This window comes from Arachis hypogaea, chromosome 14, assembly GCF_003086295.3.
Source record: "Arachis hypogaea cultivar Tifrunner chromosome 14, arahy.Tifrunner.gnm2.J5K5, whole genome shotgun sequence".
Lineage (NCBI taxonomy): Eukaryota > Viridiplantae > Streptophyta > Magnoliopsida > Fabales > Fabaceae > Arachis > Arachis hypogaea.
In genome coordinates, this window is record NC_092049.1 from 1,246,194 (window position 1) to 1,273,821 (window position 27,628).

The 27,628-nt window shown below is 33.8% G+C and overlaps 3 protein-coding genes across 3 annotated transcripts; 1 reads left to right on the top strand and 2 right to left on the bottom strand.

Moving 5' to 3' along the window:
- Positions 1-7,310: 7,310 nt before the first annotated feature.
- On the top strand, positions 7,311-8,574 carry LOC112740848 (ethylene-responsive transcription factor 3). The gene has a single exon (XM_025789515.3). It carries the CDS (start codon positions 7,673-7,675, stop codon positions 8,291-8,293), a length of 621 nt encoding a protein of 206 aa, XP_025645300.1. The 5' UTR covers positions 7,311-7,672; the 3' UTR covers positions 8,294-8,574.
- Positions 8,575-10,588: 2,014 nt separating this feature from the next.
- LOC112740849 (uncharacterized) lies at positions 10,589-14,720 on the bottom strand. Its single transcript, XM_025789516.3, has 4 exons — positions 14,015-14,720; positions 13,852-13,929; positions 11,041-11,213; positions 10,589-10,916 (listed from the first exon to the last, which is right to left on the bottom strand). Exons 1-4 carry the CDS (start codon positions 14,304-14,306, stop codon positions 10,722-10,724), a joined length of 738 nt encoding a protein of 245 aa, XP_025645301.1. The 5' UTR covers positions 14,307-14,720; the 3' UTR covers positions 10,589-10,721.
- A 4,220-nt stretch (positions 14,721-18,940) lies between these two features.
- Positions 18,941-25,644, bottom strand: LOC112740465 (triacylglycerol lipase 2-like). Its single transcript, XM_029292364.2, has 9 exons — positions 25,490-25,644; positions 24,632-24,739; positions 24,408-24,548; positions 23,031-23,141; positions 22,264-22,407; positions 22,138-22,178; positions 21,542-21,621; positions 21,342-21,437; positions 18,941-19,260 (listed from the first exon to the last, which is right to left on the bottom strand). Exons 1-9 carry the CDS (start codon positions 25,640-25,642, stop codon positions 18,941-18,943), a joined length of 1,194 nt encoding a protein of 397 aa, XP_029148197.1. The 5' UTR covers positions 25,643-25,644.
- Positions 25,645-27,628: the final 1,984 nt, after the last annotated feature.

Below are 27,628 nucleotides of genomic sequence, written 5' to 3' on the forward strand. Positions count from 1 at the left end.
ATTATATCTGGTTATAATAGTATAATAAAAAAGGTTGTATGAGATGTCAAATATATATGTTTATATATGGTAATCCTTTTTTGTGTATATCAACATTATTGATTTTTTATAATATGTTTGAAACAATAATTTTATCCGTAATATTGCTTGTATTAACACTCTGATTGAACTCATAACTTTCAGTCTCATCTTTTGCCTTCTTTCATCTTCTCCTAGTGCCACCTTTTTCACCACCACAATTACTCCTCTAACTTCCTTCACAACAATAGAACTCTTAATATATTTATTGTATATTTATATATTTTTTTAAATTTTATAATTTGGGGTTAGATTTTTCCATATTTCATGAAGATTAATATTCTTAATTTAAGTTTTATGGTTTGAAAAAAGGACAAAGGATGCACAATCATCTCGCGTCAACATATGATTCGAAAAAAGATTGCACTTAAAGAGAATAATGTACGTAGTCTAACCCGATAATTATACTCGTGATTGTTTTTATGGCTTGATCCCAAGTTAAAATTAATTTAGAGATTTAAATTTTAAATTAAATGTTAATAATATAAACTTAAGGGTAATAAATTAATTTAAGAATTTAAAAAATGCTGGACCAATTTTAATTAGGTGGATACTACAATGAAGATGGCATAATTGTCTTCATATGAGTATATTTCTTTTTGACCTTTGGATGATGGATTGTATGGTTAGATTTTGATATTTATAAAAGTGTTGTTTTTGTTTAAAGTGTGGCTAAATAAATAAACCACACTTTTAACCAAAGCATCTTCATGAGAAGATATTTTTGCCATCTTCATTGTAGTATCCACCTTTTAATTATGTGGCACTTAACTTAATACATGTAATTTTTTAATGGTGGCACGCAAGTAACAAGATTACACCAAATCTTTTTAAACACAACGGTAGTCTAACAACAACCGCTTATTGTTTTGTCTCATTTTTCGTGCTCATTGGTTTCTTTTATTCATTTAAATCCTCACAAACAGTCGAATTCAAATTTCTTTTATCCATTCCTCTATAATCACCCAAAAATGCAAAAACTAATTAAATGGTACGTAGAATGAGAGTTTGTCATATCGCTCTACCCACTGAAACTTCAGCTGATTAGCTCCATAGAATGAGAGTGCTACTAGTGAAATCATCAGTTATTGTACTATAAATAAAATTTAGCATGTGTTAAGCTTCATAATAATTCAAAATTGCTAAAATTAAAACTTTCATAACCTTTTTTATTAAGTTTAATTACTCTATTAGTATTTATAGTTTTACCAAATTTTCAATTAAATCTTTATAATTTTTTTCTTTTCAATTAGATCCTTATACTACTTTTAATTTTGTATTTAAGTAATTTTCATGTCAAAAACGTTAAAATTAACAGAATATTTTTTTCAAAATACATGCGGTAAAAAATTTAATTACGTTTTTAATTATAAATACCTTCAATTTACGAAAAAATAATCAGTTAACTCTAATATTTTTTACACTAAAAAAGATCTAATTATAAAATTAAAAGCAGTATAGAAACCTAATTAAAAAAAATAAAAACTTAATTATAAATTTGATAAAACTATAAAGTCTAAAAGAATTAGACCTTTTTATTTATGAGCAAAAGTTTCACAAACTTTGGTAGCATCTAGAATAACTTACCAATTAAAATTATTCTGGTGTAAACTATTTGGATTTAATTCCTTTAAATAGATTATATTTTTGGGTCAGAGACTAATTACTTTTAAATCATTTATCAGAACCCACGCATATTGAAAATTAATTGATCCATGGAAGACTAATTACGTTTTTCAAATTCTCATGTTACAAAACCTCATCAGTATAAAAGATTCAAATCCAAAATATTTATACAACTAACAACTTCAAATATTATGCAATTGTAGTAATTATACAAACAACTCAAATAAAACACCACAATGAATGTTAAATTTGATCAGTTAAGCATTGAAAATAAAAAATAAAGGTACAAATAAAGACAATAAGCATTTCTCTTAAGGGGTACTGTGGTACGAAGTACAAACTACATTGTCACTTGCATAACATGAAATTCATATTTATCATTGAAATTTTTGTTTTAATCTATTTTGTATCTGTTTTATGGTATTAAAGACAAACTTTTAATCTTATTTTACTTCCTACCAGCCATTTTAATGCGCAGAAAAAATTATGCATATAAAATTATTCATGATTTATACAATGAAAAATATTAGAAAATTATCAAAATTTATTATTTTTGTTATTATTTAATTATTAATTTAATTTTTTTAATTTAGTTTTTTTAGTCAAATAATTTAAAAATATATTTTATTCTATATTTTTAAATATTAATAACTAATTTGAGGTAACTACCAAATCGGTACTCGAAAGATTCTGACGCTGACAAAATGGTACCTGACTTTTACTATTGATAAAATAGTCCCTAAAAAATTTTAAAATTTGACAAGCGTGTCCTCGAACTCGCCGGAGCAAATCTCCGGCAAACACAATGCTAACGTGGCCGCCGTGACTTGGCAAATCACCCCGAAACCCTAATCCCTCCCTCCCAACGCATACTCCCCCTCCCTCTCCCTTCCCATCGCAACCCCCATCCCCTCTCCCTCCCCAACGAACACTCCCCCCTCCCTCTCCCTTTCCATCGCAACCCTCCCCCTACCCAATGCACACTCCTTTCCCATCGCAGCCCCCCTCCCTCTCCCTCCCCATCGCACCCCCTCCCCAATGCACATTCCCCCCTCCCTACCTCCACTACCACTCGCAGCAACAACCACCTCAACATCAACAGCAACAACAACAACAAGCAACAACAACAGCAGCAATCCCAACGCACACTTTTCTCTCCTTCCTATCGCAACAACAACCTCAACAGCAATAGCAACTTCAACGGCAAGAACACTATCAAGGACCATTGCCACCACTATCGGAGCGACAACAAGGCCTGGAATAGCCGCATCTCCTCAGTCCCTCAGCCTTTCTCTCTTTCTCTCTTTATATTTATATATGTAGGTTATGTGTTTATGTAAATGTCTGGGTGTGTGAATGGATATTGTTATTGTTATGGTCCTTCGATAAAAGAAGGAAGGAATGAGGGAAAAGAGAGAAGGAAGAACAAGCAAGGTTAGGTTTTGAATGTGCAGGTTCTTCTATTGGTTCTGTTTTGGGTTCTGATGGTGTTGTTTCTGCTGTTATTGATGCTTCTGCTATTGCAATTGGGGAGGGAGAGGGGAGGAGGTAGTGCGCGTTGGAGAGGGGGGCTGCAATGGGGAGGGAGAGGGAAGGAGGCTGCGATGGGGAGGGATTAGGGTTTGGGAGTGGTTTGCCAAGTCACGGCAGCCACGTTAGCATTGTGCTTGCCGAAGATTTGCTCCAGCGAGTTCGAGGACACGCTTGTCAAATTTTAAAATTTTTTAGGGACTATTTTGTCAATAATAAAAGTCAGGTACCATTTTGTCAGCGTCAGAATTTTTCGGATATCGATTTGATATTTACCTCTAACTAATTTATAGTAAAAAAAAAATAACTCTAATAACATTTTAATATTTCTCTTATAGAATATCGTGCTTCATGAATTTAGATTCTTTTTTCTTTAGTGTTCCTTTACATGGTACGTAAATGTTAAAACAATGGAAGATTTCTTTGATTCTTATCTCGTTTGTGAATTATATCTTTTTCTTAAGTTAAAAAGATTCAATAAGTTTAATTAATGTCATTACCAAAATTAGATTAGATTATATTTATCATGAATTGGCACTGCAATGAATTGATACATGATAAGTAATACTATGATGGCAAGTAGCATCATGGAAGATGAATTCCAACAGCAAGAAAAACTGGCAATGTGGTCGCACAAGGAGACTGTTAGAGTATAAATAGGATCAATTAAAATTAGTTAGTATTATTTATATTTATATAGTATATTTAAGTATTTATTATAAGATTTTATATTTTTATTGCTTTGATTCTTTTAATATATATATAAATATCCTTGTACATTGTATCTTTAGAACTTATTCAATAATATACGATACTTTCTTCACTTTAATATCTTGTTTCTAACATGGTATTAGAGCCATAGTATCCTCCTTGAGGACGATATGTTATTTTTCTTCAGTAAAATTACCGTATTTTTCATACTCTTCTTTCGTGCTATTTTTTCTTCTCTTTTGTTAATGTTTTGATGCTTTCTCACTTCACTAATTAGCTCATTCACTACTTACTTATTCTCATGGAGAAACCATATGTTTTTCGACACCTGCCGATAGTTTGCCATCTCTTCGCATTTTGTCACTTTTCAGCAATTTTCTGGCGGTTCGCCATCTTTTCAGCATTTTTTCGGCAGTTGGCCACTCTTGCGACAGTTTTGTCTGCGTTTTTTTTGCGGCAGTTTTGTCTGCGCTTTTTCTTTGCAGCAGTTACGTCTGCGCTTCCTTATGGCTGTTTTCTCTGTGCTTCCTTCCGACAGTTCCATCTGTACTTTCTTCCGACAGTTCCATCTGTACTTTCTTCTGACAGTTCCATCTGCACCCGTTCTATCAGTTACTTTTCTCTTTTTTTCTCTTCATGAGAACTCGTTCATAGTTCTTTTTTTTCTCCTCCCAACAATTTTTGGTCTTGTTTCACTCACCTTCCCGACCTTTTCCTTCGTCACAGACCATATCATTGTCTTTGTCTCATCGCCACGAGTACACAGAGCTCGGCCCCGTCGTCAGAAACTTCCAAACGCGCCACAACGCGCCGCCGCAAGGTCACAGTCTGCATCCATTGTTTTTCTCTCCAGACGCTTCCAGAACCGTTGGATCTTCGGCGACGATCAACGATCTAGGAGCATCTACGTGTCGAGCCTTAACACCTTCCACCGACCTGCGTGCCACCTCACTTGACAGCGTGTCTTTTCCACACATGGTACGGGACTGAGACATGGGAGTTGGTGGAGCGGCTACTTGGTGCCAGGCCTCCTGCAGTTCAGCAGCAAGGTGCGCAGAGGAAGGAGTCTTTCTCTCTCAAGCTGGCATGGTTTTAGGAGCAACTCCGGCAGATGCCTGATACCAATGATCCAGACACTCTCCGACAGCACACGAGGTGTTACATACTTTTGATGATTAGGGGTTACCTGATGACCGACAAGTCAAACAATCAGGTCCATCTACGATGGCTGCCACTGCTTGATGACTTTTAGAGGTGCTGTTCTCTGTCTTGGGGTTTCGCGATGCTTACATGGACGTACCACTCCCTATACTCTGCAGCACATCGAGCCACTACAGATATTGCAGAATGCACTCCGCTGCTAGTCTCTTGGATATACCAGAGATTTTTCCAATAGTGTCCACCCAGTGACTAGTTTATACATATCCCATGGCTGTGAGGTAACTGTTATTTATGGTTTTCTTCTTCTTCGTTTATATAATTTGATATGATGTGCGATAAATTGAGTCTTTGCTATTCTTGTAAATGTCCACAGGTTGATAGGTATGGCGCAACAGAGTAGGGACCAGTACGAGTAGAGAGTCCTCCGATGGCGTCGGGCGTTGGACCAGTTACAGTTCGATGACGTAAGCGAGTTTCTTTTATTCAGTTATGAAAATATGAATTATTTATCATGTTTTACCACCTGTTACTGATTATTATCTTACAGCAACCTCGACACCTTTGTATGATTTCTCCCAATCACCGTATATCTGCGCAATAGCCTTTTGTTTCGCCATCCAGACCTTTATGAACGAGGGTTTGAAGTGATAGCTTTGCCTAACTGCACCTTGTAGAACCGGGATGCTGACGGATGGGCTGGATTGTATCAATGGCAGGATGACATTGTAGATGAGACTACTGTCCACTGTCGATGGTCCTGAGACATGGTGGGTGCTAAACACATGTGCGGTCCTCCAACACTACACACCTCCCTAACGAAATATCACATACATGGTTGGCATTTAATCCAAATATAACATTCATAAATGAGAAAATACACCATGATAAACTTGAACTCACCAATATTCGATTTTGTCGGAGAGCAACATGGAGATTTCAAGGGCAGCCTGTTGTATATTGCCGGCAATGCACATGGTATTTTAATTGATCCGACTCCACAACTCGGTACACATCACTTCTGCGAATGCTGTAATTCTTCACACCCTGCATCACTGCATCTCTATTTTTGAACCTGTGGCCAACCCGAAACTCCACAGCACTGTTTAAGTTGTAATCGTCTTCACCCATGTTAGAAAATTGAGTTGTCTCGTGCATCGCGTCCAGATTCAATGTATGATAGTGACTGGGTACAGCTGATAAGGCCGAAATTGAGTGCGGAATGGACAGAAGATACCGAACTGATGGCTTGACTGACTTCTTTAGTACAAACTCCTCCTCCTCCTCATCTTCAGAATAATTACTGTTATTGCTAATCGCAACATACTCCTCGTCAGAGTTTTCACCATCAACGTCCATGTCTTCCACTAGACTAACAACATGTATCGGTGGTGGTGTGAGAGGAGGGTCGTCCTACACAAAATTCGACTGGCCAGATCACCGCCACCGACATCACCTACCACCGCAAAAAGCTCTATCACTTGTTCCGCCATGATTCTCCCATGGATATCAAACATGAGATGCACATGTTCGTCGCCATTGAGCCAAAATAAACGAAACCGAAAAGACTACATTTCCTATCGATGCTAGTAACCGATACCTCACCCTTCCGATCTCTTTTCTGCCGCTACCACCAATGTTACCCAATATCAGAGTCTTCAGCTCCGACAAAGAACTTACTCGCCGGATACGCAACAAAATAGAATTCTTGCACTCAAATATCATGCTGGTATCATTGTTTCTCATATGGCAATTGAGATACACATTTATAACCACATTTTCACTACTACTAGACATTTTGGCTTATTTTTTGGAAGAAAAATGAAAGAGAAAAAGTGAAATGTTTGTGGAGAATACAAAAATTGCACCTTCTTTTATAGTTATTGAAAATTTGTCGGAATATATTTCCTTTACACTGTAAACATCATATATCTTCACCTATCTTGTTTATAGTGTAAATAAAATACTGTGTAACCTTATTTCATTTACGGTATAAATGAAATAAGAAATACGATGAATTTTGATAAAAATATTATAAATTATATTTTTTAGTAAATAAAATATTTTTTACTTATTTAAAAAAATTCTCCTTAATTTTGTATTTTCGTAACGTTAATTTTGTATTTTCGTAAATAAGTTTATTACTATTCTGAATATTTGTGAGTATAAATATTAAATAGTGCGCTTATTGTGTTAAAAACAAAAAGCTATTTACCTGCTAGGCAGACGTTGCTGGCAATGATTCTACAAAGGATAAGGGCAACGTTGTCATTTTCCAACTTATAAAATCCATGCTCAATGCTCCAAAAGCAATCCGACCCCATCTCTCATTCCGGAGAGAGCAAACTTTTAGTAAGAGAAAGAAAGAAGTACCGACCGAGAGAGAGTGAGAGAGAGAGAGGGAGGGGACAAAGAGAGAGAGAGAGATGGAGAAGCAAGATTAAGAGATTCCCCTTGGTGGTGGCTACTGGCTGGTGTGGTGTGAGGTTCTGCTTCTTCTTCTGCTTCTCCACTCATATTCTTCCTAACCCTTTCTTTGCCCCTCTCTCTCTCTTTTCACATAACACCCATGCCCCGAGCCAGACCCACCGATCCACCAACCAAAGCACCATCATCGATAAACCCTAACGAACCAGCGACCCAAACCCGCTTTCGCGGTGTCCGAAAGAGACCATGGGGCCGCTTCGCCGCCGAGATCAGAGACCCATGGAAGAAGTCCCGGGTCTGGTTGGGTACCTTCGACACCGCCGAGGCTGCAGCCCGGGCCTACGACGCCGCCGCCCGCTCCTTCCGCGGGCCCAAAGCCAAGACCAACTTCCCCCTCCCCGGCCCACCCGAGCCCGCCTCCGATCTCATCATCTCCAAGTTCGATCCGGTCCAGGCCAGCCGCCCTACCAGCAGCGGCATGAGCAGCACGGTCGAGTCCTTCAGCGGCCCTAGGGTTTCCAACCCTCTTCCCTCGATGGTCCCCCGAAGGCCCGTGAACCCTATCGCACTTGAAGATTGCCACAGCGACTGCGATTCCTCCTCCTCCGTCGTCGACGACGACGATGACTGCGTCCTTACCTCTTCTTTCCGCCGCAAGCCTCTACCCTTCGATCTGAACCTCCCCGCGCCGGATGCCGACGATGTTGCAACCTCCGGAGATCTCGCCGCCGATGAGCTATGCGTCACTGCGCTGCGCCTCTGACAGCAAGCCGGTGATGGAAAATGACGGAAGAGAATCGATTTTTATTTTCTCTTTTTTTTTTTTCTTTTAATTATAATTTTGAAATGTGCAATGAAGGGTTGCTGAATGCTGAGGCCTTTAAAATTTAAAAGGAAGAGGAAAGAAAGAAATTGGAGTATGATTTAGATTGTTTTATGTTGTAGAATAGTTATTGTTGTCTTTGTTGTGTGATGCATCACAGTCTGTGTTGTTGTAAGTTATTTGGATCCTTTTCTTTGATAACATATCTCTGTAGTTCTCTACTTCTTAGAATAGCCGCTAGATATCACAATTCTTCTTATCCCTTCTTTTCTTTCTGTACATATGATTATTATGCCTAAATCAGATAGAAAAGAAAAGAAGCATAAATCAACTTTTCTATATTCATACATAGCATGCTATTTTTGTGTCACTCAATTGTCCAATTCATCATGGATTTTCTGATTTGTTAGGAGGGTTCCCTTGGTAGGGAGTGAAAATGCAGATAGATAGAACCCACATAATCTAAATAGGTGTTTATTGACTTGAAAATAATAATCTGAGTAGTCAAGTTAACATACAAAATTGAATGATATTAGTAGGTATTGACAAAGGAAAGTATACAAGAATGACGTTCACAAAAAAGGCATTTTCTTTAATACACCTCACTGCATCTAACTAATTTATTTCAATGTACCCTGGAGCTCTACAGTTTGCCCTTATTTCCACCTTCTTACGACCAATATCATGTTTTTCAAGTATAATCCATTAATGTTTCTATTAGAAAACGACGTTTGGCCTCTAGATATGGTTGCCAACGTAATGAGTATTTATGTTAATGTTATAGAGCATATTAGTTAACCAAGTTGAATTGGTTTGGTGATTAGTTCACCAGTTTACTTAAACAAGTGTCAGGGTTCGAATCTCGTTTGCTGCATGCAGCAACCCATTGGCCATGGAGTTCAATACCGCAGTGGATTAGTTCTTAGCTTGCCGGGTTAGGGGATACCGTGATTGTGTATATAGATGATCCATAATTGTAAGCAAGATCTTTTTGTAAACACATAAAATTCGATGACTGATTTGAGTAGCAAGCCATTTATTTCAGTGAGGTGCAATCAGGTGATTTTTAATTGCACCATGGAAATTAATTGTTATACCAAGCCTATTCACAGGGTACTTGGATAAAACCAAAAGGTGACTTTCCATTTATAAAAACAAGGTTCAAAAACAAAGGAGGACTTTTAGCCATAGTTCTCTTCTCATTGCACGACTACTCACTAGAATACAGCATACATAACACCTACAAATGCAGATAACATAAACATAAAAAAGCAACTCTAAAAGCTTGATTCTCCTTCTCTTGTTTGTTGTTCCTTGGTTACTATGCTACATCTTTTAGTCCAATTTCTCCATTATATCTTCCGCCAAGCTCACTCTGCCTTCTACATCACCCTTTTGCAATTGCCAAACTCGGTTGAAATTAGCTCATCAAAATAAAGTTCATTAAATCAGTACAAGCAAACATCCCAAAACTATCAACCAAATTAATATCAAAGTTCATGCCGCATTGGCAAACCCACTCTGAACTCGAACTACTGAAAGCATACCTTTAAGCAACAATCGAAACCCACTTATATGATAGTAGCAGCAACCAAACAAAATCCTCTCTGGATTTTCCGTTGTCCCTGATTCTTGAACAGCATGCACTCTACATTCTTATCTAGAGTGCTCTTGCTAGTCGAGCCCATGAAATTTACAGTCTTCCTCCCTCTAACACATTGCTAAGAATTTGAGGATTGATCTGCATCACTCATGGTTTGCTTCTTGTTCTAAGATTAGCTACTTCTGTTAAGTTACCTAATGGGATCAATTCGAATATCAACATCGTTTTGATTATTAGGCAGGAACTTAGTGATTGTAAACAAATCGTTACCATCCATCTTAGCCAAGTGCAGGCCAGCTCAAGAACCTAACTTGACATGTCAACAAAATCCTGCAAGTCTTACCTGAGACATTCACACAAGGGTCAATATGTCTAACGCAGCTGAAATTCAAGAGCCAATTTGTCATTTTTTAATCGATAGGATGTGAATTGTTCAAATTGAAAAAGAATAGGAACCGAAATGGAATTTTACTCTTAAAAAAATTAGAAAATAGAAAAATGAATAGGAAAATTATTCAAAGGAATAAATCATTTTTTACACAAAAGGACTTGTGAGTTGTAAGAATTTTGAACAAATTAAAACTTATCGCGGTTGGGCATTAGATAATTGATCAAGGAATAAACTAGTAATGTTTTTGAAAGGTGTAACCGCAATTCAACTCAATAAGTAAAAAGTAAAGAGTTGATGAAGCAAATTTCTCTTCGACATTGACAATATTTACAAACTAGCAAAGAATATTTACATGAAGCTCAACATAAGATGGCTCAAACAGAAGGACTGGATCTAAGAACCCTCTCAAGCTTCTCAGCTTTGGTGTAATCCGTGTCTGTAAGTGGTCCAGCGGGAAAAGGTGTGATTTCCACAGTGAGATGAGGAGTTGGGAGCTCATCAAAGAGCGCTCTCACGTTGTTGCAGCAAACGCTTTCTCCATGAGCACTTTCCCTCCGGATTTGACAACCCTAGAATGATTTTGCAAGATGTCAGAAAACTCAATTGTGCAGAGGAGGGGGTGGAGAAAAAGAAAAAGGAAAGACAGTCCTAATAGAAACAGAATTTATGTCAAGCGAAAGAAAGATGCAATACCTTGTGAGATGTAGCATCAACAAAGTGATCGTCTTCTGATAATAAGGATGCAATAGCTTTAAGAAGACGCCGCCCCTCGAACTTCGATGGAACTCTATAGTTCCTTCTGAGTGTACCCTTTGTTGTAGGATGCCATTTGCTCACAAATTTTCTTCCATTAACTCCTTCCTTTGCTGATCAAATAACAAACAGATATAACTGATTCACTGTTATTCAAAACAAGTCTATTGAATCAATAATACCAATAACGGAATATAAAGCATAGGAATCCAAAATTAGTATTGGATTAATGATCATTGATGGCATAACAATCCCTATCACAATGTAATGGTGTGTTTTGTTTTAGAAAATGTGTTTTGCTTTCAATATTAAGTACAAAAATGTCATCTTATGTACATCGTGTTTCTTCTTTTTAGAACTTTTGAAAAGATACAGTGAACACAAATTATCTTGTTTTCCTCGATTCATTGAATAAATACTATTTAGTACTATTAAAAATAGTAAATAGAAACTTAAAATACATTCCAAAACTAAACATACTGTAAGTATCTAGCATTAATTCTATTCAATGCACTGAATCACAGAAGCCAGTCCAGGACGTATGCACAGGATTCATCATGTGTACAACTATTTATTTCCACGTTACATTCATTTTTCCCAAGTTAAAATCATTATGCAACTGGAGATGATATGAACAACAAATAAATAGCTAATCATGACATTTACAAGGCACTTCAGGCATTGTAACCGGCAGTTCCAGTAGAAAAGCTGGCAATAACAGAGTTCTTGATTTCCATTCACTCATCTTGTAGGCACTTTTAGTGAAGAAAGCATTAAACTTCACATTTCATTATCCACTCATCTCGTACAATATCCCACCAGTATTATTATTCATTCAGATGACCTAACATACTCTAATTCCACTTCGAATTATAAACTATAAAGCATGAAGCATCATTGGCTTGAGGCAATTTAAAAAAGAATCATGAGAGGAAAAAAAAAACAGAAAAAAAAAAACTAGTGAAGTTAATATCCTTGCATTCTCCGGACTACAATATGAAGCATGAGCAGTCACATGACTCCTTGATGGGTGCAGAGTTAGAAATATTAATGCACATACAAACACTTCTCACAGATATGGCTAATCAAGTTAGAAGGGTATGTCTGATTTCTGTCCCAGCTGTAGCTAGAACATGGTAAAAGTTAGTGAATGAGGGAGGTGCACCTAATGAAAAGCTTCTTTTAAAAACCCTTCAGGTTTTTTTCATACCAATATCTAAGCTTCATTTTGTTTCCAAAATCAAATTAAAAGCCAATTTTTAGGTATTTCTAGTCCCCCAGCCATTTTTCTTCCTTCAGTTCAAGCAACCACAAACATAAGACGTAAAAGATTATATTAGGAAGCAATGGACAAATATTTGATTTAAGACAAATTGACTACAACAGAACCATATGCAATGCAGGTATATAAGGAATTTTATTATTTGAGAACAGGCGTGTCTGGATAAACTATAAGAAAGGGTTTAGGAAAAACTACAAAAAGTGATTCTAAGAAATCAGTCGGAAACCTGCTTCTCTATAAATTAAAAAAAATAAATAAATAAGAAAAAAAGAAATGCTATTTTCAATCAGAGGCAAAAAAGGTTCATCTTATAATAACAGGATACACATGTAGAAATTATGTCACCTGTTATTAAGCATTAAGGTTAGCTCAAAAGGGGGAGACAGAGGATTTCGCAAAAGAGGTTTACCGAACAAAGAAATGGGATGGGATCATGGTATGTCTTAGAAAGGATGGAGATGCAAGGATACTAAAACGCAAGCTTCCACCATTGCTTTCTTGATTATTAATAAAATTTACATGATTTCCTAATCTTGTACTAGATTACAGTCATAGCATTCAAAATTTGTCAGTAGTTCAGTACCTATAACTTGACAGATCTCCATCTTTGGTAGTTCAGTTATCTGCGGAACCAAGAATGTCTTCTAGAAGAATTGAATCAGCCTTCTATGGTATGATAACATTATTATCATCCATAAATGACTATTCCCAATTAGTATTACTATTAACTTTTATGAATATACCCCATTTCCATAAACTTAAACTGCATGTTTATTTAAACTAGTCACACAAACCTGGTCATGGTATGCCAATCAATTTTGATCATTCAAAGAGTACTTCCACAAGAACTACTTTACAGGAGCATACAAGTCAATGACTTTTACTTCGCGTCTTCACTAACCAAATGATTAAAAAGTAAATTAGGGGAAAATTATAACCAACTTAACAAATAAGAGTCCTCTAAAAGTAAGCCTGATTCTAAAGTACGAGTATATTTACACTTGGATATAAAGCAACAGAATCTTTAGCATGTTTGGAAGATTCAATTATTCAAAGGAACAACAGGATCGAAATGCAAGAAAGGGAATGGAAATATGTGCTATCACTCCAATCCATTTATACTCACTCCAATCCAGGCTTCAAATTACTTTTTGAAACAAACTTCAATTAAATAAAGTCATCCCCTCCTTCTTTGCAATCCTTTCAAACACTCAGAGGGTGTGCGTGGTTGGAGGAATTATAATAATTCCTAGAAATTTTAAGATAGGAATATCATATTCTCATGTTTGGTTCAAAGTTTGAAAAACTATTCCTATGCAAGTTTGATTCCAGAGAATCAAAATACCATCATTTCAATTCCCACCTTCCCCTTGGGTATCTTTAATTCCCATGGGAATGGAATCTTTATAACAATGTAATACTTGAACCACACACACCCAGAGTATAAAAAGAAAACAGCTCAATCAGACCTGGTTTTCCAAGTATAGTCTGTGTCCATTTAGAGAACCCTAAATCAGCAGAATCATTGCCGTCACTGATTTCCAAATCTGGATCAGACACAAAAAACACAACCAATAAAAAATAATCACCAAGGGCTATTATACTGAAAGAGTGTAAAAAAAGTGAAGAGACCTGAGACAAGTGGGTTGGCATGAGATCCAGCGAGTCCAGCCTTGAGGAGGGCGTAGAAGATGCAGAGCCTGCCGAGCCAGAGGACTGGAGTCTCGATCAAAGAGGCGCGTGAGGGTGCGGTCTTGGTCTTGTTGGAGTTTATGGTGGCAAATAGTGAGGTGTTGAATCCTCTTAGGGAAATGGAGGGAGGGAAGAGGGTTTTGGGAAGCAGAGTTGAAGGGGTGAGAGTGTGAAAGACGATGGATTGTTGAAGAGGAGAAGCGAAAGTGATGTGGACAACCGACAGAGGCATCTCTGATTTCTGATTAGGGTTACAACTTAGAACTCTACCGGAACCCTATCCGCTCAAGTTAACAGCTTTCTTATACCTCTTGTCGGTTTAAAAACGTTCACTTTTACGGTCCGTAATAATTAAAAAAAAAAAAAAACAATTAAAATGAGTAATCTCGGAAATACTTGCCATGAAAACAAAAACAGAGATGTGCCAAGGTTTTACGGGAATAGAGATCCGTCATAAAGATGAAACGGAGATTTGCCGTCCTTGTGGACTACGGTGATACCGTGATAGAGTCCTGCCTCTCCCTGTAAAGGGGAGCTAAGAAGGGAGGGAAAGAGGTCTTCGTCCCACCGACGGCTATTAAATTCTCGTCATATAAAATTTTAATAAATAGGGAATATGTTATGTCTTTTTATCAGTTTATCACATGAAATTTAAGAGTAGTGCTAGAGAGTCACTATCCAGAATAACCATCCGGATACAGGGATAATAAACATCTTTTGTTATAAAAAATTAATTTTGGATTCATCAAGACTCGAACTCTTGACCTTCACTCTAATACCATGTCCTAAAACCACTCATCCCAAAAGCGTAACCTAACAGAATAATGTAACACTAATAATCATATCTCTAATACTTTTTAAACCTTCATTGTACACATTGTACGCTTAGGTCATTGGCTCCCTATACTTTCTCGAAATTTAATAGTGATGCTTATATGTATTGTTAATTATTGTGACGTGGATACCAGAGATAATAAATATTCCAAAATCTTAAGCTAATTTCAGATCTAGAGCTCTAATACCATATCATAAAACCACTCATCCCAAAAGATTAAACTGATAGGAAAAGGTAACACTAATGGTTATATCTCTAATACTAAATCGGGCATCCTTAAATCTCCATTGTACACATTGTATAAATATTCCATTGACTCCCTATATTTCCTCATTTATGAAAGATTGTTACATGGATAATGATTTTTAGAGCGAAACTTCACTTGCTTTAGTAGGGTTTATGATAAATAAGATAAAAGTTATATAGAAATTCAAAAAATAATAAATGATTCATTGTCCAAAACTATAATGTTTCCATGCTCTTGTGACAGCAACGGAACACACACCACTATAGTCTATAGATAACCAAATACATAGGCAATTCCATTTTGTTTTGTACTATCCATTGAAAGAATGACATATATGTCTACTGTTTAGAGTTGTGAAGGACCTAATTGATATTAATTTTTTCCAATGACTACAACAACAACAACAACAACAAAGCCTTGTCCCACTAAGTGTGGTTGGCTATATGAATCAAACGACGTCATTGTGCTCTGTCATGTATCATGTCTACAGAGAGACCATTTACATGTAGATCTCGTTTGACTACCTCATGGATGGTCTTCTTAGGTCTTCCTCTGCCTTTCGCCCATTGTCCATCTTCCATCTCATCCATCCTCCTGACTGGATGTTTTATCGGTCTTCTTCTCACATGTCTAAACCACATGAGACGCGATTCAACCATCTTTTCCACAATGGGTGCTACTCCAACCCTTTCCCTTATATCTTTGTTCCTTATTTTATCCAATCGCGTATGACCACTCATCCATCTCAACATCTTCATCTCTGCCACACTCAGTTTATGTTCGTGCTCCCCTTTAGCTGCCCAACACTCCGTACCATAAAGCATAGCCGGTCTTATAGCGGTGCGATGGAATTTACCTTTAAGTTTTAAAGGCACTTTTTTGTCACATATAAAACCATATGCACTCCGCCATTTTGACCAACCTACTTGGATCCTATGATTTACATCCTGTTCAATCTATCCATTATCATGTATAATGCACCCAGGGTACTTAAAACTTTTAACTTTTCGTAGGATGTTTTCTCCAATCTTCACTTCTATATTAGGGTTTTCTCTTCTCGGACTGAACTTACATTCCATATATTCTGTCTTGCTACGACTTATGCGCAGACCATACACTTCTAGAGCTTCTCTGCATAACTCCAACTTCTTATTTAAGTCTTCCCTTGACTTTCCCATAAGGACGATATCATCGACAAAAGCATGCACCATGACACAGGCTCTTGGATGTGCTCTGTGAGTACTTCCAAGACTAATGTGAAAATGTATGGACTTAATGATGATCCCTGGTGTAATCCTATACCAATAGAAAATTCCTCTGTCACACCACTTTGAGTCTTCATACTAGTTGTGGCCCCATCATACATGTCTTTAACTGCACGAATATATGCGATCCTTACTCTCCTCTTTTCTAAAACCTTCCATAAGACCTCCTTTGGGACCCTATCATACGCTTTTTCTAAATCAATAAACATCATATGAAGATCCCTTTTATTACTACGATACCTCTCCATCATTCTTCTTAATAGGTATATCGCTTCAGTGGTTGATCTGCCTAGCATAAATCCAAATTGGTTCTCTGTTACTTGTGTCTCTTTTCTCAACCTCCGTTCTATCACCCTTTCCCATAACTTCATGGTATGACTCATAAGCTTGATCCCTCTATAGTTTCTGCAACTTTGTATATCCCCCTTATTCTTGTAGATAGGTACCAAGGTGCTCTTTCTTCACTCATCAGGCATCTTCTTTGACCTTAAAATCTCATTAAAAAGCTTGGTTAACCAGTTGATGCCTTTTTCACCAAAACCCTTCCAAACCTCAATCGGGATATTATCAGGTCCTACTACTCTGTCATTTTTATCTGCTTTAGAGCCTCTTTTACCTCGAAGTCTCGAATCCTTCGATAGTAGTCAAAGTTTTGATCTTCTTCCCTTGTCCATAACCGACCAAGGCTCGGAAGAGTCTTCTGTCCCTCATTAAATAACTCGTAGAAGTAGCTCTTCCACCGTTCATTAATATTCTCTTCTTGAGCCAACACCTCTCCATCCTTATCCTTTATGCACTTAACCTGATCCAAATCTCTCGTTCTTCTTTCACGGCTCTTTGTGATTCTATATATACCTTTTTCTCCTTCTTTCGTGTCCAAAGACTGATAGAGACCCTCATATACTCTTGTTCTTGCTTCACTTACAGCCACTTTTGTCTCTTTCTTAGCCGCCTTATATTTTTTCCAGTTATCTGCGTTGCGGCATAAAAACCACTCTTTAAAGCACTCCTTTTTTATCTTTATCTTTTCTTGTACACTCGCATTCCACCACCAGGACTCCTTGTCTCTTGGTCCTATTCCTTTAGATTCACCAAAGCTTTCTTTTGCTGTTCTTCTAATAACTTCTGCATCTCCCTCCACATCTCTTCCGCGCTTCCAATCCCATCCCACTTTGCCTCTTCTCCTATCCGTCTTAGGAAGCTTCTTTGCTCCTCACCTTTCATCCGCCACCACCTCGTCCTTGGGTTCTTCGTATGATATCTTTTCATCAACTTTTGCTCAACGCGAAAACCCATGACGAGCACCCTATATTGTGTTGTCAAACTCTCTCCCGGGATAATTTTACAGTTAATGCAAAATTTCCGATCGACTCTCCTCAACAAGAAGTCGATTTGAGAGTTTGTCATGCCACTCTTATAGGTTATAAGATGTTCGTCTCTCTTTTTAAAATATATATTTGCGATGAGAAGATCAAAGGTTGAGGAAAGTCCAAAATAGTTTTACCATCGACATTGATCACCCCGAAACCATGGCCTCCGTGAATACTCCTATATCCAGTCACTTCTCTCCCAACATGGCCATTTAAATCTCCTCATAAAAAAATCTTATCTCCCAAAGGTATGTCTTGAACCAAACTCTCTAGATCCTCCCAGAACCTTATTTTGTGTTGTTCGTCCGAACCCACTTGCGGTGCATAAGCGCTAATCACATGGAAAGCACATCCCTCCACCACAAGTTTGATAGAGATGATCCGATCTCCCACCCTCTTGACATCCACTACGTCCTTCTTCCACTGCTTATCCACAATTATTCCAACCACATTCCTATTCTTCACCTTTCCTGTATACCACAGTTTGAAAGCAGAAGTATCCAACTCCCTAGCCTTCGCACCAACCCATTTTGTTTCTTGTAAGCACATAATGTTAATCTTCCTCCTTGTCATGGTGTCCACCACCTCCATGGACTTTCCTGTTAGGGTGCCTATGTTCCATGTCCCAAATCTCAACCTTCTGTCTCTTCGACATTTACCTTTTACTTTGTGAACTAGCTTATTTACCCTCGTCCGTTCACGAAAACGCGGGAACCCTTACTCATTTAACACTACATCCCGGCACCGATGCAGCGGCTCTTGCTCATTTGACACCGTACTCGAGCCATACAGCGCGTTGCTTCCGAGCAACGACCTAGCTTTAGTGCAATAATGTCTTTGATTCATGTCATGGGGTTCGACTATATTTTTATGTTAGTTGTCGAAGACCTAACACAACCCTCCTCCTTTATCCGGGCTTGGGACCGGCTATGTACCGCAAATGTAGCATACACAGAGTTAATTTTTTTCCAATGACTAATTAATCCTAAATTGAAATATTCGAGAATCTAATTGTGACTTTACTAGAAAAAATTATGTTTTGATTGGCAAAAAACATAAGATATATAGTAGATATATTTCATTAAAGCTTGATATAAACTTGATATTTTTAGCAGATTTGATGTTGAACAAGTGAATAACAATTGCTAATCAATTATCATTGAAGAAAGCCATAATAGGATCATAAACAATTTGATTAGCATTGACACCCATAACGAAATCAGCATGAGCATAGTTTTCTATAAACAACACGACGAGCTTATTCTTATGATGATCTTTGAGGTCCGTGAGCAAAAGCTTGACATCGTTTACATCAGATAACATATCTTGTCCTCCATAGCTTAGGAAAAGTGGGAACCCATTTGGAATACTAGCCATATCATAAATAGGAGGACTAGCCTCTCCATAGTGTTGTATATTTTGTTCTTCATTACCATAATCATACTTTGCTATTTTTCCTGTTCTTATCACTACTCATAATTCACATCATAGCATACAAAAGTGAAGTTTATTAGAAGCTATAGATGAATATAAAGAAGTATTAGTTCAATCATTTATAATTTTATAAAATATAAATAAGACTAAGGTGACAAATAAACACCTGAAGATTTATATTTTGGGCAAATTAGTTTCTAAATAAAAAAAATACTAATAAAATCTTCCAAAATAATAAACGTAGACAAATAAATTCAAATTAATTAAGATCTTCTATCCTAATTATAGAAAATAGAGTAAAGTATTGTTTTTGTCCCCAACGTTTAAGGTAAGTCTCAAAATTGTCCCTAACGTTTGAATCGTCCTATTTAAGTCCCTAACGTTTTAAAATTGACTCAATGCTGTCCTGCTGTTAGGAATCTGTTAACGGAATTGACAGCATGACAAAATTGAGACGATTTTGAAACGTTGGGGACTTAAATAGAACGAAAACGTTGGGGACGAAAATGATACCTAAAAATAAATTTTAATTTATCCTTCACTAATATCAATCTTTTATGGTACATAGTTATTCAATTATTTTTAATCACATTTAAGTAAATTACACTTAATCACATTATTTTTATTTTAAATAATTTTTTTTATAATTTTACTCTTAAATATTTTTACTCATCATGAAATGTTTGTAAAATGACTAGAATCACATTACTTTATTGTATATTTATTATTTTTTAATTTTTCCACAAGTTTATGTACTAGTCATTCTACAAACATTTTATGATGAGTAAAAATTTTTAATAATAAAATTATAAAAAATAAATTTATTTAGAATAAAATTAATGTGATTAAGTGTAATTTACTTAGATGTGATTAAAAAATAATTGAATAATTATATACCGTAAAAAATTGATATTATTGAAGGATAAAATTTAAATTTATTTTTATGTAGCGTTTTTGTCCCTAACGTGTTCGTCCTATTTAAGTCCATAATGTTTCAAAATTGTCTCAATTTTGTCCCGCCATCAATTCCGTTAACAGATTCCTAACGGCAGGACAACATTAAGTCAATTTTGAAACGTTAGGGACTTAAATAGGACGATTCAAACGTTAAGGACAACTTTAAGACTTACCCCAAACGTTTGGAATAAAAACAATACTTTACTCTAAAAAATAATTTAAAAGATAATATGTATATATCTACCATCTTAGATAATTTTATTAGTATTTTTTTTAAGACTAATACGTTCGATTATAAATCTTTATGAATGAATTTATTTGTTAATTTACTCTATAAATAAAATGCTTCAGTTCAAACAATATCTAGCTAGTTACAAAATAAAATGATTAGTCAAAAGACTTACTTTCAGGGACGGACATAAGGGGGCGAGTGGCGGCCTCGGCCCCCCAACTTTTTTTAATAGTAATAAGTTATTATGTATAATTTAATTTTTTTAAAAAAATATTTAGTATTTAGTCTAATATAAATAAAAGTTCAGTCTAATTTAAATATTAATAATTTTTAATATCTAAAAAATAAGTAACAATATTAAAAAAATCTGAAAAAATATTATTACTAATATTTTTTAATTAAATAAAAATTTTTAAATCTTATAAAGTGAATTCTTTTTCTTTTTGTGGCCGTTTTTTTATTCGTTTGGTATTAATTCTCTTTGTTTCAACTGCTACAATTAAGAGATCTTTTTCAATGAATATTGTGAAAAATAACTTAGAAACAAAATAAAAGATGAATTTCTTGATAATTGTCTTTTAATTATATTGAAAAGAAAATTGTTGAAAATTTTGACACAAATTCTATTATCGGTGAATTTTATGATACGAAGAATCGACCACTTCGTTAGTAAAAAGTATACACATTTTTTTTACTTTAAAATATATTCTCTATTCGTGTATTTTTATAATACATCTTATATTATATAATTTTTTTACATAATTTTTAATATTATATGTGTTATTGGCCCCCCATAATATCATTTCTAGATCCGTCCCTACTTACTTTATTGACTAGTTACAAAATAAGTCTTTCAACATAAAATATATAATAGAAAAATATCTAACAGTAATAAATTCTCAAACATAACCTAATTAAAATACTTACTTTGTGATAGATGTATCAAATTCTTCGTAGATGATGGTTGCGGTTCATTATTAAGAAATATATTTATTCTCGAAGAATTTATGCAACAATTGGGACCTAAAATTTTAATTAATAAATATTAAAATAAAGTCTCATTTTGGTGGGATCAACATATACATGTATTGATGAGTGAAAATCGTCATTCTAATAACATTAAGTACCTGTAAAAACAGTCATTAGATCTGAACAATTCAGTTTTAAGCTTCTGCAAATGCCCTCTAGAAATTTGGATGCAACATTCCTGATCATTAGAAAAATATATTGTCAGAAAAAAGATTTGTGTTAGTTGATTCTATATCCAAAAGAAACTAATATCACATATGAGTGTTTTCACTGCGTTTGTTTATAGCTACGAGACACTGAGATAAAGATACAAAATCGTATTTGGCAGATGAGATATGAATAGAGATATTGTGTTTAGAAACACTAAATTAATACATTTTATGTTTATCATGACAAAAAAACACAAAAATTGTAACAAAAAAACATAATTTATTTTATTATTCTTGTTAATTTTTTATAATTATATTTTTTTCAAATTTTTTAAATAAAAAAAAAATAAATTTGACTTTCATAATTTGTTCTAATTTATTACCAAACAAAATACAAGAACATTAATTTTTGTATTTCTATCTTTTGTGTCTTATTTTCAATCTCTTATCTTATCTTCTTCTCAACCCTAAACGCTGTCTAATATAAAGCAAAAGTTAAAAAGACATAATAATAAGCGAAATTTTCAGTTATGATTTTGTCATACTCATTGGGACTGAATTCATGAAGGCCCAACCAGTAAACATCCTGTCAAAATATAAAGTGAAAAAAATTACATCAAATGATTTTGCATCATTTTAGATTTTCTTTGCTCAAGTAGTATATATCTTACATTTGCTATGAAAAGGTCAGCAGCAAGCTTTGTTGGTTGCGACATAATTTGACTCAAATGAGCAATTGGGCTAAGTAATGCAGCTGATCTCAACATATTCATTAGTTGCTCTTCAGAGAATGCAGCTAATGCTGTTAAAGTTCCCTGAAATTAAATTTCTTGTTATCTTTATGCATAAATACATATTTAAATATAATTTTGATATACAGACAATAAAAAACGTTTTATACAGTCGTACAATCATATTTGTTAAGATAGCGTTTGTTTTGAGGTACTGAGACAGATACTAAGAGACTGAGACTCAGTATCATGTTTGTTGGCTCAGAGATTGGTACTAAAATTTCAGTATTTCAGTACCTCCAAAAAGTAGGGACACAAGAGACTAAAATTTTTAGAGATGGAGACTAAAACTTTAATAACATTTTATACCTAAAATATCCTCATTTCAATAAATTAATTTCAATTTTAGCCTTTGTACAAATTAAATTAGAGTTTCATTCTTATTTCAATTTCTGTCTCCCATTTTACACCAAACAGAATACTAAGATTTATTTCAATTTCTGTCTCTTATTAGTTTCTGTCTCTCATTCTCAGTCTTTTCGTCTCTGTCTCTCCATCAAATACTAATGACTATTCAAACACTCAGGGTTGTTATTTTACTATTGTGATGTTATGTAATTAAATATACATATAAAATTATTTTACATTAACAGTACATCAAAATTAAATTCTTTAATTAAAATAATAAAAGTTAAACTCAAACTCACCAAGGAATGACCTACGTAGTGCATTTTCTGACCGGTATGATTGAATACATAACTGAGTGAAGCAGGAAGATCATAACTTACTAACTCATCCCATGACCAATCCCAATATGCCTATTAATAATAGAATAAATTAACAACCAACCAATTAGAGATTACCAAATTGGCTTCTTAATACATATCTCGAATGTATAAAGTTCGAAATCTGCCGGTATTTTATTGTTAGTTTTTTTTTATTCTAATTTTTTAAAATTATACAAAAAACATCCAACTTATCTTAACATCCGAAACCCTGCTATTTTTTTTTTTTTACATTAAATTAATTCTAATATATATATATATATCAAACCCCTTATTTCCTAACATCTGAAACCCTTATTAATTTTCTCACATTTTAAACTTTAATTACAAAGAAATATTTACACAACTACTTACTCCTATACTATATATAGGATCTCTTATATTTTCTTAAAATATGGATAAAAAAAAAACAAAAAAAGTTACTCAAAATTATAGTTGAAACTTGAAAGACCAATAAAAAAAAATTAATAACAAAAATAAGCAACCAACGTAGAGTGTAAATTTCAAAATAATAAGGTGGAATTTCATATTTTTATGAAAGTCTATTTGTACATTTATAAATATTAAATAACAAATTTTTTTCTATCTTTTTCTTTTTCCTTTTTAAGAAAAAAAAGTAGAGAACTTCAAATAAAAGATTTGAAAATTGTAAAAGGAAAAAATTGGAAATCTTATTTAGCTTCAAATTTAGATATGAATGTGAACGATTGTAGCTTGAATAATAATGATAGGAACCAATTTTTTTCGGGTAATATTAGTTTTTTAAAATTATTTTATTTATTTTAAATTCTAAATTATAAACATTTAATTAAACAACTTAAAGTATAAATCCAAAATTCTAAATTCTCTTGAAAATAAAAATTTTTAAAATTAGGAAAAAATTGGCTAATATTTACAAACCAAAAGTTGGGTCTCATCTGGATAGCTTTTATGAAACATCAAGAGTAGAGCTAAGTGTATCTTACTAAAAGAAAAACGACTATGATACGTGTATACTAAAATCAGCTATCAGTATAAAATATATATTGAAATATAAATACATATTTAAAATAAATTAAACTACATATATATATTTATGGTGAAAATTCTGGTGAAGTCTCGACTTTACGTGAAGTTGATATCTGAGAGCTGTTAGATGATTTGACTGATTTGATTAAATTTTCATCTATGGGCTCTTATGTATCAACTTCACGTGAAGTCGACTTCACCTGAGTTTTTACTTGTATTTATATATAACTACATTAATGACTAATTTAAATGTACCAATAGTATTTTTGAGAAAATAAAAAATAAAAGAACCATGTCATTAGGATTAAGTGATGTATGGGCGCTGCTATATTTTGTCCCACGAGTGTTGGCAAGCCACACATCAAAGCCTTTGTCTGCTAAGATATATGCCAATGATTCTTCCGGAGTGTTGAACAACCATGTTATAGCATCCTTAAAAAAAAAATAAAAAAGTTAAAAAAAAATTAATCTAGCAATAACAATGATATTGTTATCTCAACAAGCAATGCACCTACGATAAAGAGACCATGTTGCAAAAAAACTGGTGGCTTGTCTGCTGCCTTGCCGGATCGCCCCGCCGGCATCCTCTGTAGGCTAAGAATGTAGCCATCTACGGTCGTAACCTGGTCCAGTTTAACAAAAAAAAAATTTTCCTCTAATTAATGACGACGTAAAAATACAATGATTCATATTATTTTTTTAATCATTTTAAACTTTTAAAAGAATTAGTATCATGACATGATATAAAAAAAGTTTATCTGAAAAAACGTGAAGAGATATAATAATCATTTATGTTGTTTTTTTCTATCACTTTAAATTTAAAAAAAATAATATAATGACAGACATAAATAATATAATCATAATAAATATATACTAAAATTAGTTATTAAAATTAACTAATAGTGTAGGATATATATTAAAATATATAATATATATTTAAAAAAATTAAACTATATAAATATTTATATACAAATACATTATAATTGGTTTAGTGGCTAATTTTTTATATACAAATAATATTTTTATAAAGAGTCCTATTAGAGAGTCAATGGAATATTTATACAATGTGTACAATGGGTTATATGAGTTAAAAAATGAATATCATCCATATTATCCAGAATAACCATCCGGATACTAGGGATAATAAACATCTCATCCCAAAAGCTTAAACTGATTTTGGGTTCACCAAGGATCAAACTCTTGACCTTTTGGATCTAGAGCTCTGATACCATGTCATGATACCACTCATCCCAAAAACTTCAGCAGCTGATGAAAAAAGATAACACTAATGATTATATCTCTAATACTTCCATTGTACAAATATTTCATTGGCTCCCTATACTTTCTCTTTTATAAATGATTATAATAAGCACCTTGTGTTCTTCACAAGTATAACCCTGTGTCTCTGCCATTCTTTTGCAAATACCGTCATCTGTGTATAGTGTTTTCCTCGCATGTGCTTCTGCAATAACGCAAATGAAGAACACGAGAAGCAGACTCGCTAAAATCATGTTCATCATCGACATTGTGGCTATCATGGTCTAATGCGTCAGGGGAAATTAAAAATGCTTTCATTTTATAACCAACTTTTGTAGTGCAAGGACAAAATTTGAGAAAGATTTTGCATCTTACTAGTTTCAACATTTTCTTTTTGGATGGACTTGTAATTAAAATGTTTACAAAACTATGATCAATGTATATGTACTTAGCGTTTGAACAAAGGCATTGAAGTTGAATGGGTAATTTTTAATTATTTATATTTTGTTGACTTTCAAAATTAAGTATTGTTTATTTTGACATAACGTATCCGCCAGGATTTTGAAGATCGAATGTTCATTTGTCCTTTATAAAATTTAACCTATGATATTAGACATGTAATGTAGCCATGGAAAATGATGTTTATATTTAGGGACCTTATAGTGTACAGATGTGGGTGTACAGATTTTTGTCTTTTTGTGGCTGAAAAGCGTGTCACTAAAAGTGTTACTTAAAGAGAAAGTGTTACCCTTAATCGTTAACTTGGCTCTGATACCAATTTTAACATTCGACTTTTCTTTAATTTCAATTTTAACATTCGACTTTTCTTTCTTTTTCGAAATTAATTTCTCAAATAAGATTATAATTTGTATAGATTCAATTGGTGGTGCAAAATTATAATTTAAAGTATTTACCATTATTTTTCTTGTGTGATTATTTATTATTAGTCCTTGATTTATAACTCTGATTTATAGTTTTTCAATCTTGTTTTAGTTTATAATATTCTTTTTTGCATGGATTATTGTATATAAAATCTTTTATCTGTTTGTTTTTTTCTTTAATATAATTTTTCAAATCCTCAAGAACTTCTTTTATTTCTACATTTTCTGTTGTTTCTAAATATCTTTTTAATTTTTCAACTTCATACTCCATTTTTTCTTTCAATAGTTTTAATTCTTTTAAGTCATAATATGGTTTTCCAGGCATTTATAAATTTTTTAAGTTTAATTCCAACTTGTTTATGTTTATTCTTATTTCTATCCTTTTTATTATAAGGTCATTAATTTCGATCTGAATATTATTTAATTCTCTTTTATGTTCCTTTATTTTACTTTTTAATTTTTCCGCCCTTTTTCTTTTTATTTTATTTTCTGGTTTTTTCAATCTTTTTATACTTCATTATTTATTTTAGAATTTCTGCAAACTCTATCATCGATTCATCACTTTTTTTCAGAGATTCTATTAATTTCTCTAGTTCTTCAACTTCTCTTTTTAACTTGTCATAAATTATTTTTAGAGCTTCGAATGCTCTTTGATTTATTTCAGAAATAATTCAACCGATTTTCTCTTTCAAAGAGCTCTTGTTTCTTGTCTTGATAAGTTACATATATTTCTTCTCTATTTATTGTCATAATTTAGTGTTTAGAGTTTCATTTAATTTTTCGACCTTTTTTGTTAATTCTTTTATTTCAGAATTTTCTTCCTTAATTTTTAACTTAGATAGACTTAAAGGGCTATTAATTTTAGATTTTCTTATTTGAAAATTTGATGAAAATAATTTTCCTGATGGTTCTTTTAATAATAGAACTGGGTTTTCAATAGCTTTATATTTTGGTATTTCTGTTTTTACAATTTTCTGAAATAATTTATCGACATAAATTCTTTCTCTGTTTTTAAATATTATACTATGATGGCTATTTGTTAAAGCATAATTTATTGCATATGTAATTGAAAATGGTTCATCATCTTGTTCCATTAGATTTTTTCTGTGAAATTTATAAGCCAAACTTATAGATCTTCCAAGATTTTCAGTTGATAAAGGTATAGCATATCCAAGATGGGCGTTGAATTTAACATTTACATTTGCCAAGTTTCCATGAACAATTCCAATTATTTGGTCTATTGGGTCATCAGTAATTCTTTTGTCACAGATTGCTAGGCTTATTGGTGAATTAATTCCTTTCATATATGTAGATTTGATTAAGACTTGTATAGTACTAATATGAATCCATCCAATTTTAGATCTTTTTTGTTGA

Bases quoted from the DNA above. Each gene is read 5' to 3' on its own strand.
- LOC112740848 (XM_025789515.3), top strand. From the start codon at position 7,673: ATGCCCCGAGCCAGACCCACCGATCCACCAACCAAAGCACCATCATCG.
- LOC112740849 (XM_025789516.3), bottom strand. From the start codon at position 14,306: ATGCCTCTGTCGGTTGTCCACATCACTTTCGCTTCTCCTCTTCAACAA. The intron at 11,214-13,851 runs GTCTGATTGAGC...TTATTTGATCAG, and splicing joins GACTATACTTGGAAAACCAG to CAAAGGAAGGAGTTAATGGA. The intron at 10,917-11,040 runs GTATTGCATCTT...AAATCATTCTAG, and splicing joins TTGATGCTACATCTCACAAG to GGTTGTCAAATCCGGAGGGA.
- LOC112740465 (XM_029292364.2), bottom strand. From the start codon at position 25,642: ATGTCGATGATGAACATGATTTTAGCGAGTCTGCTTCTCGTGTTCTTC. The intron at 23,142-24,407 runs GTTCTTTTATTT...TATTATTAATAG, and splicing joins CACTTAATCCTAATGACATG to GCATATTGGGATTGGTCATG. The intron at 22,408-23,030 runs GTGAGTTTGAGT...ATTTAATTTCAG, and splicing joins ACTACGTAGGTCATTCCTTG to GGAACTTTAACAGCATTAGC.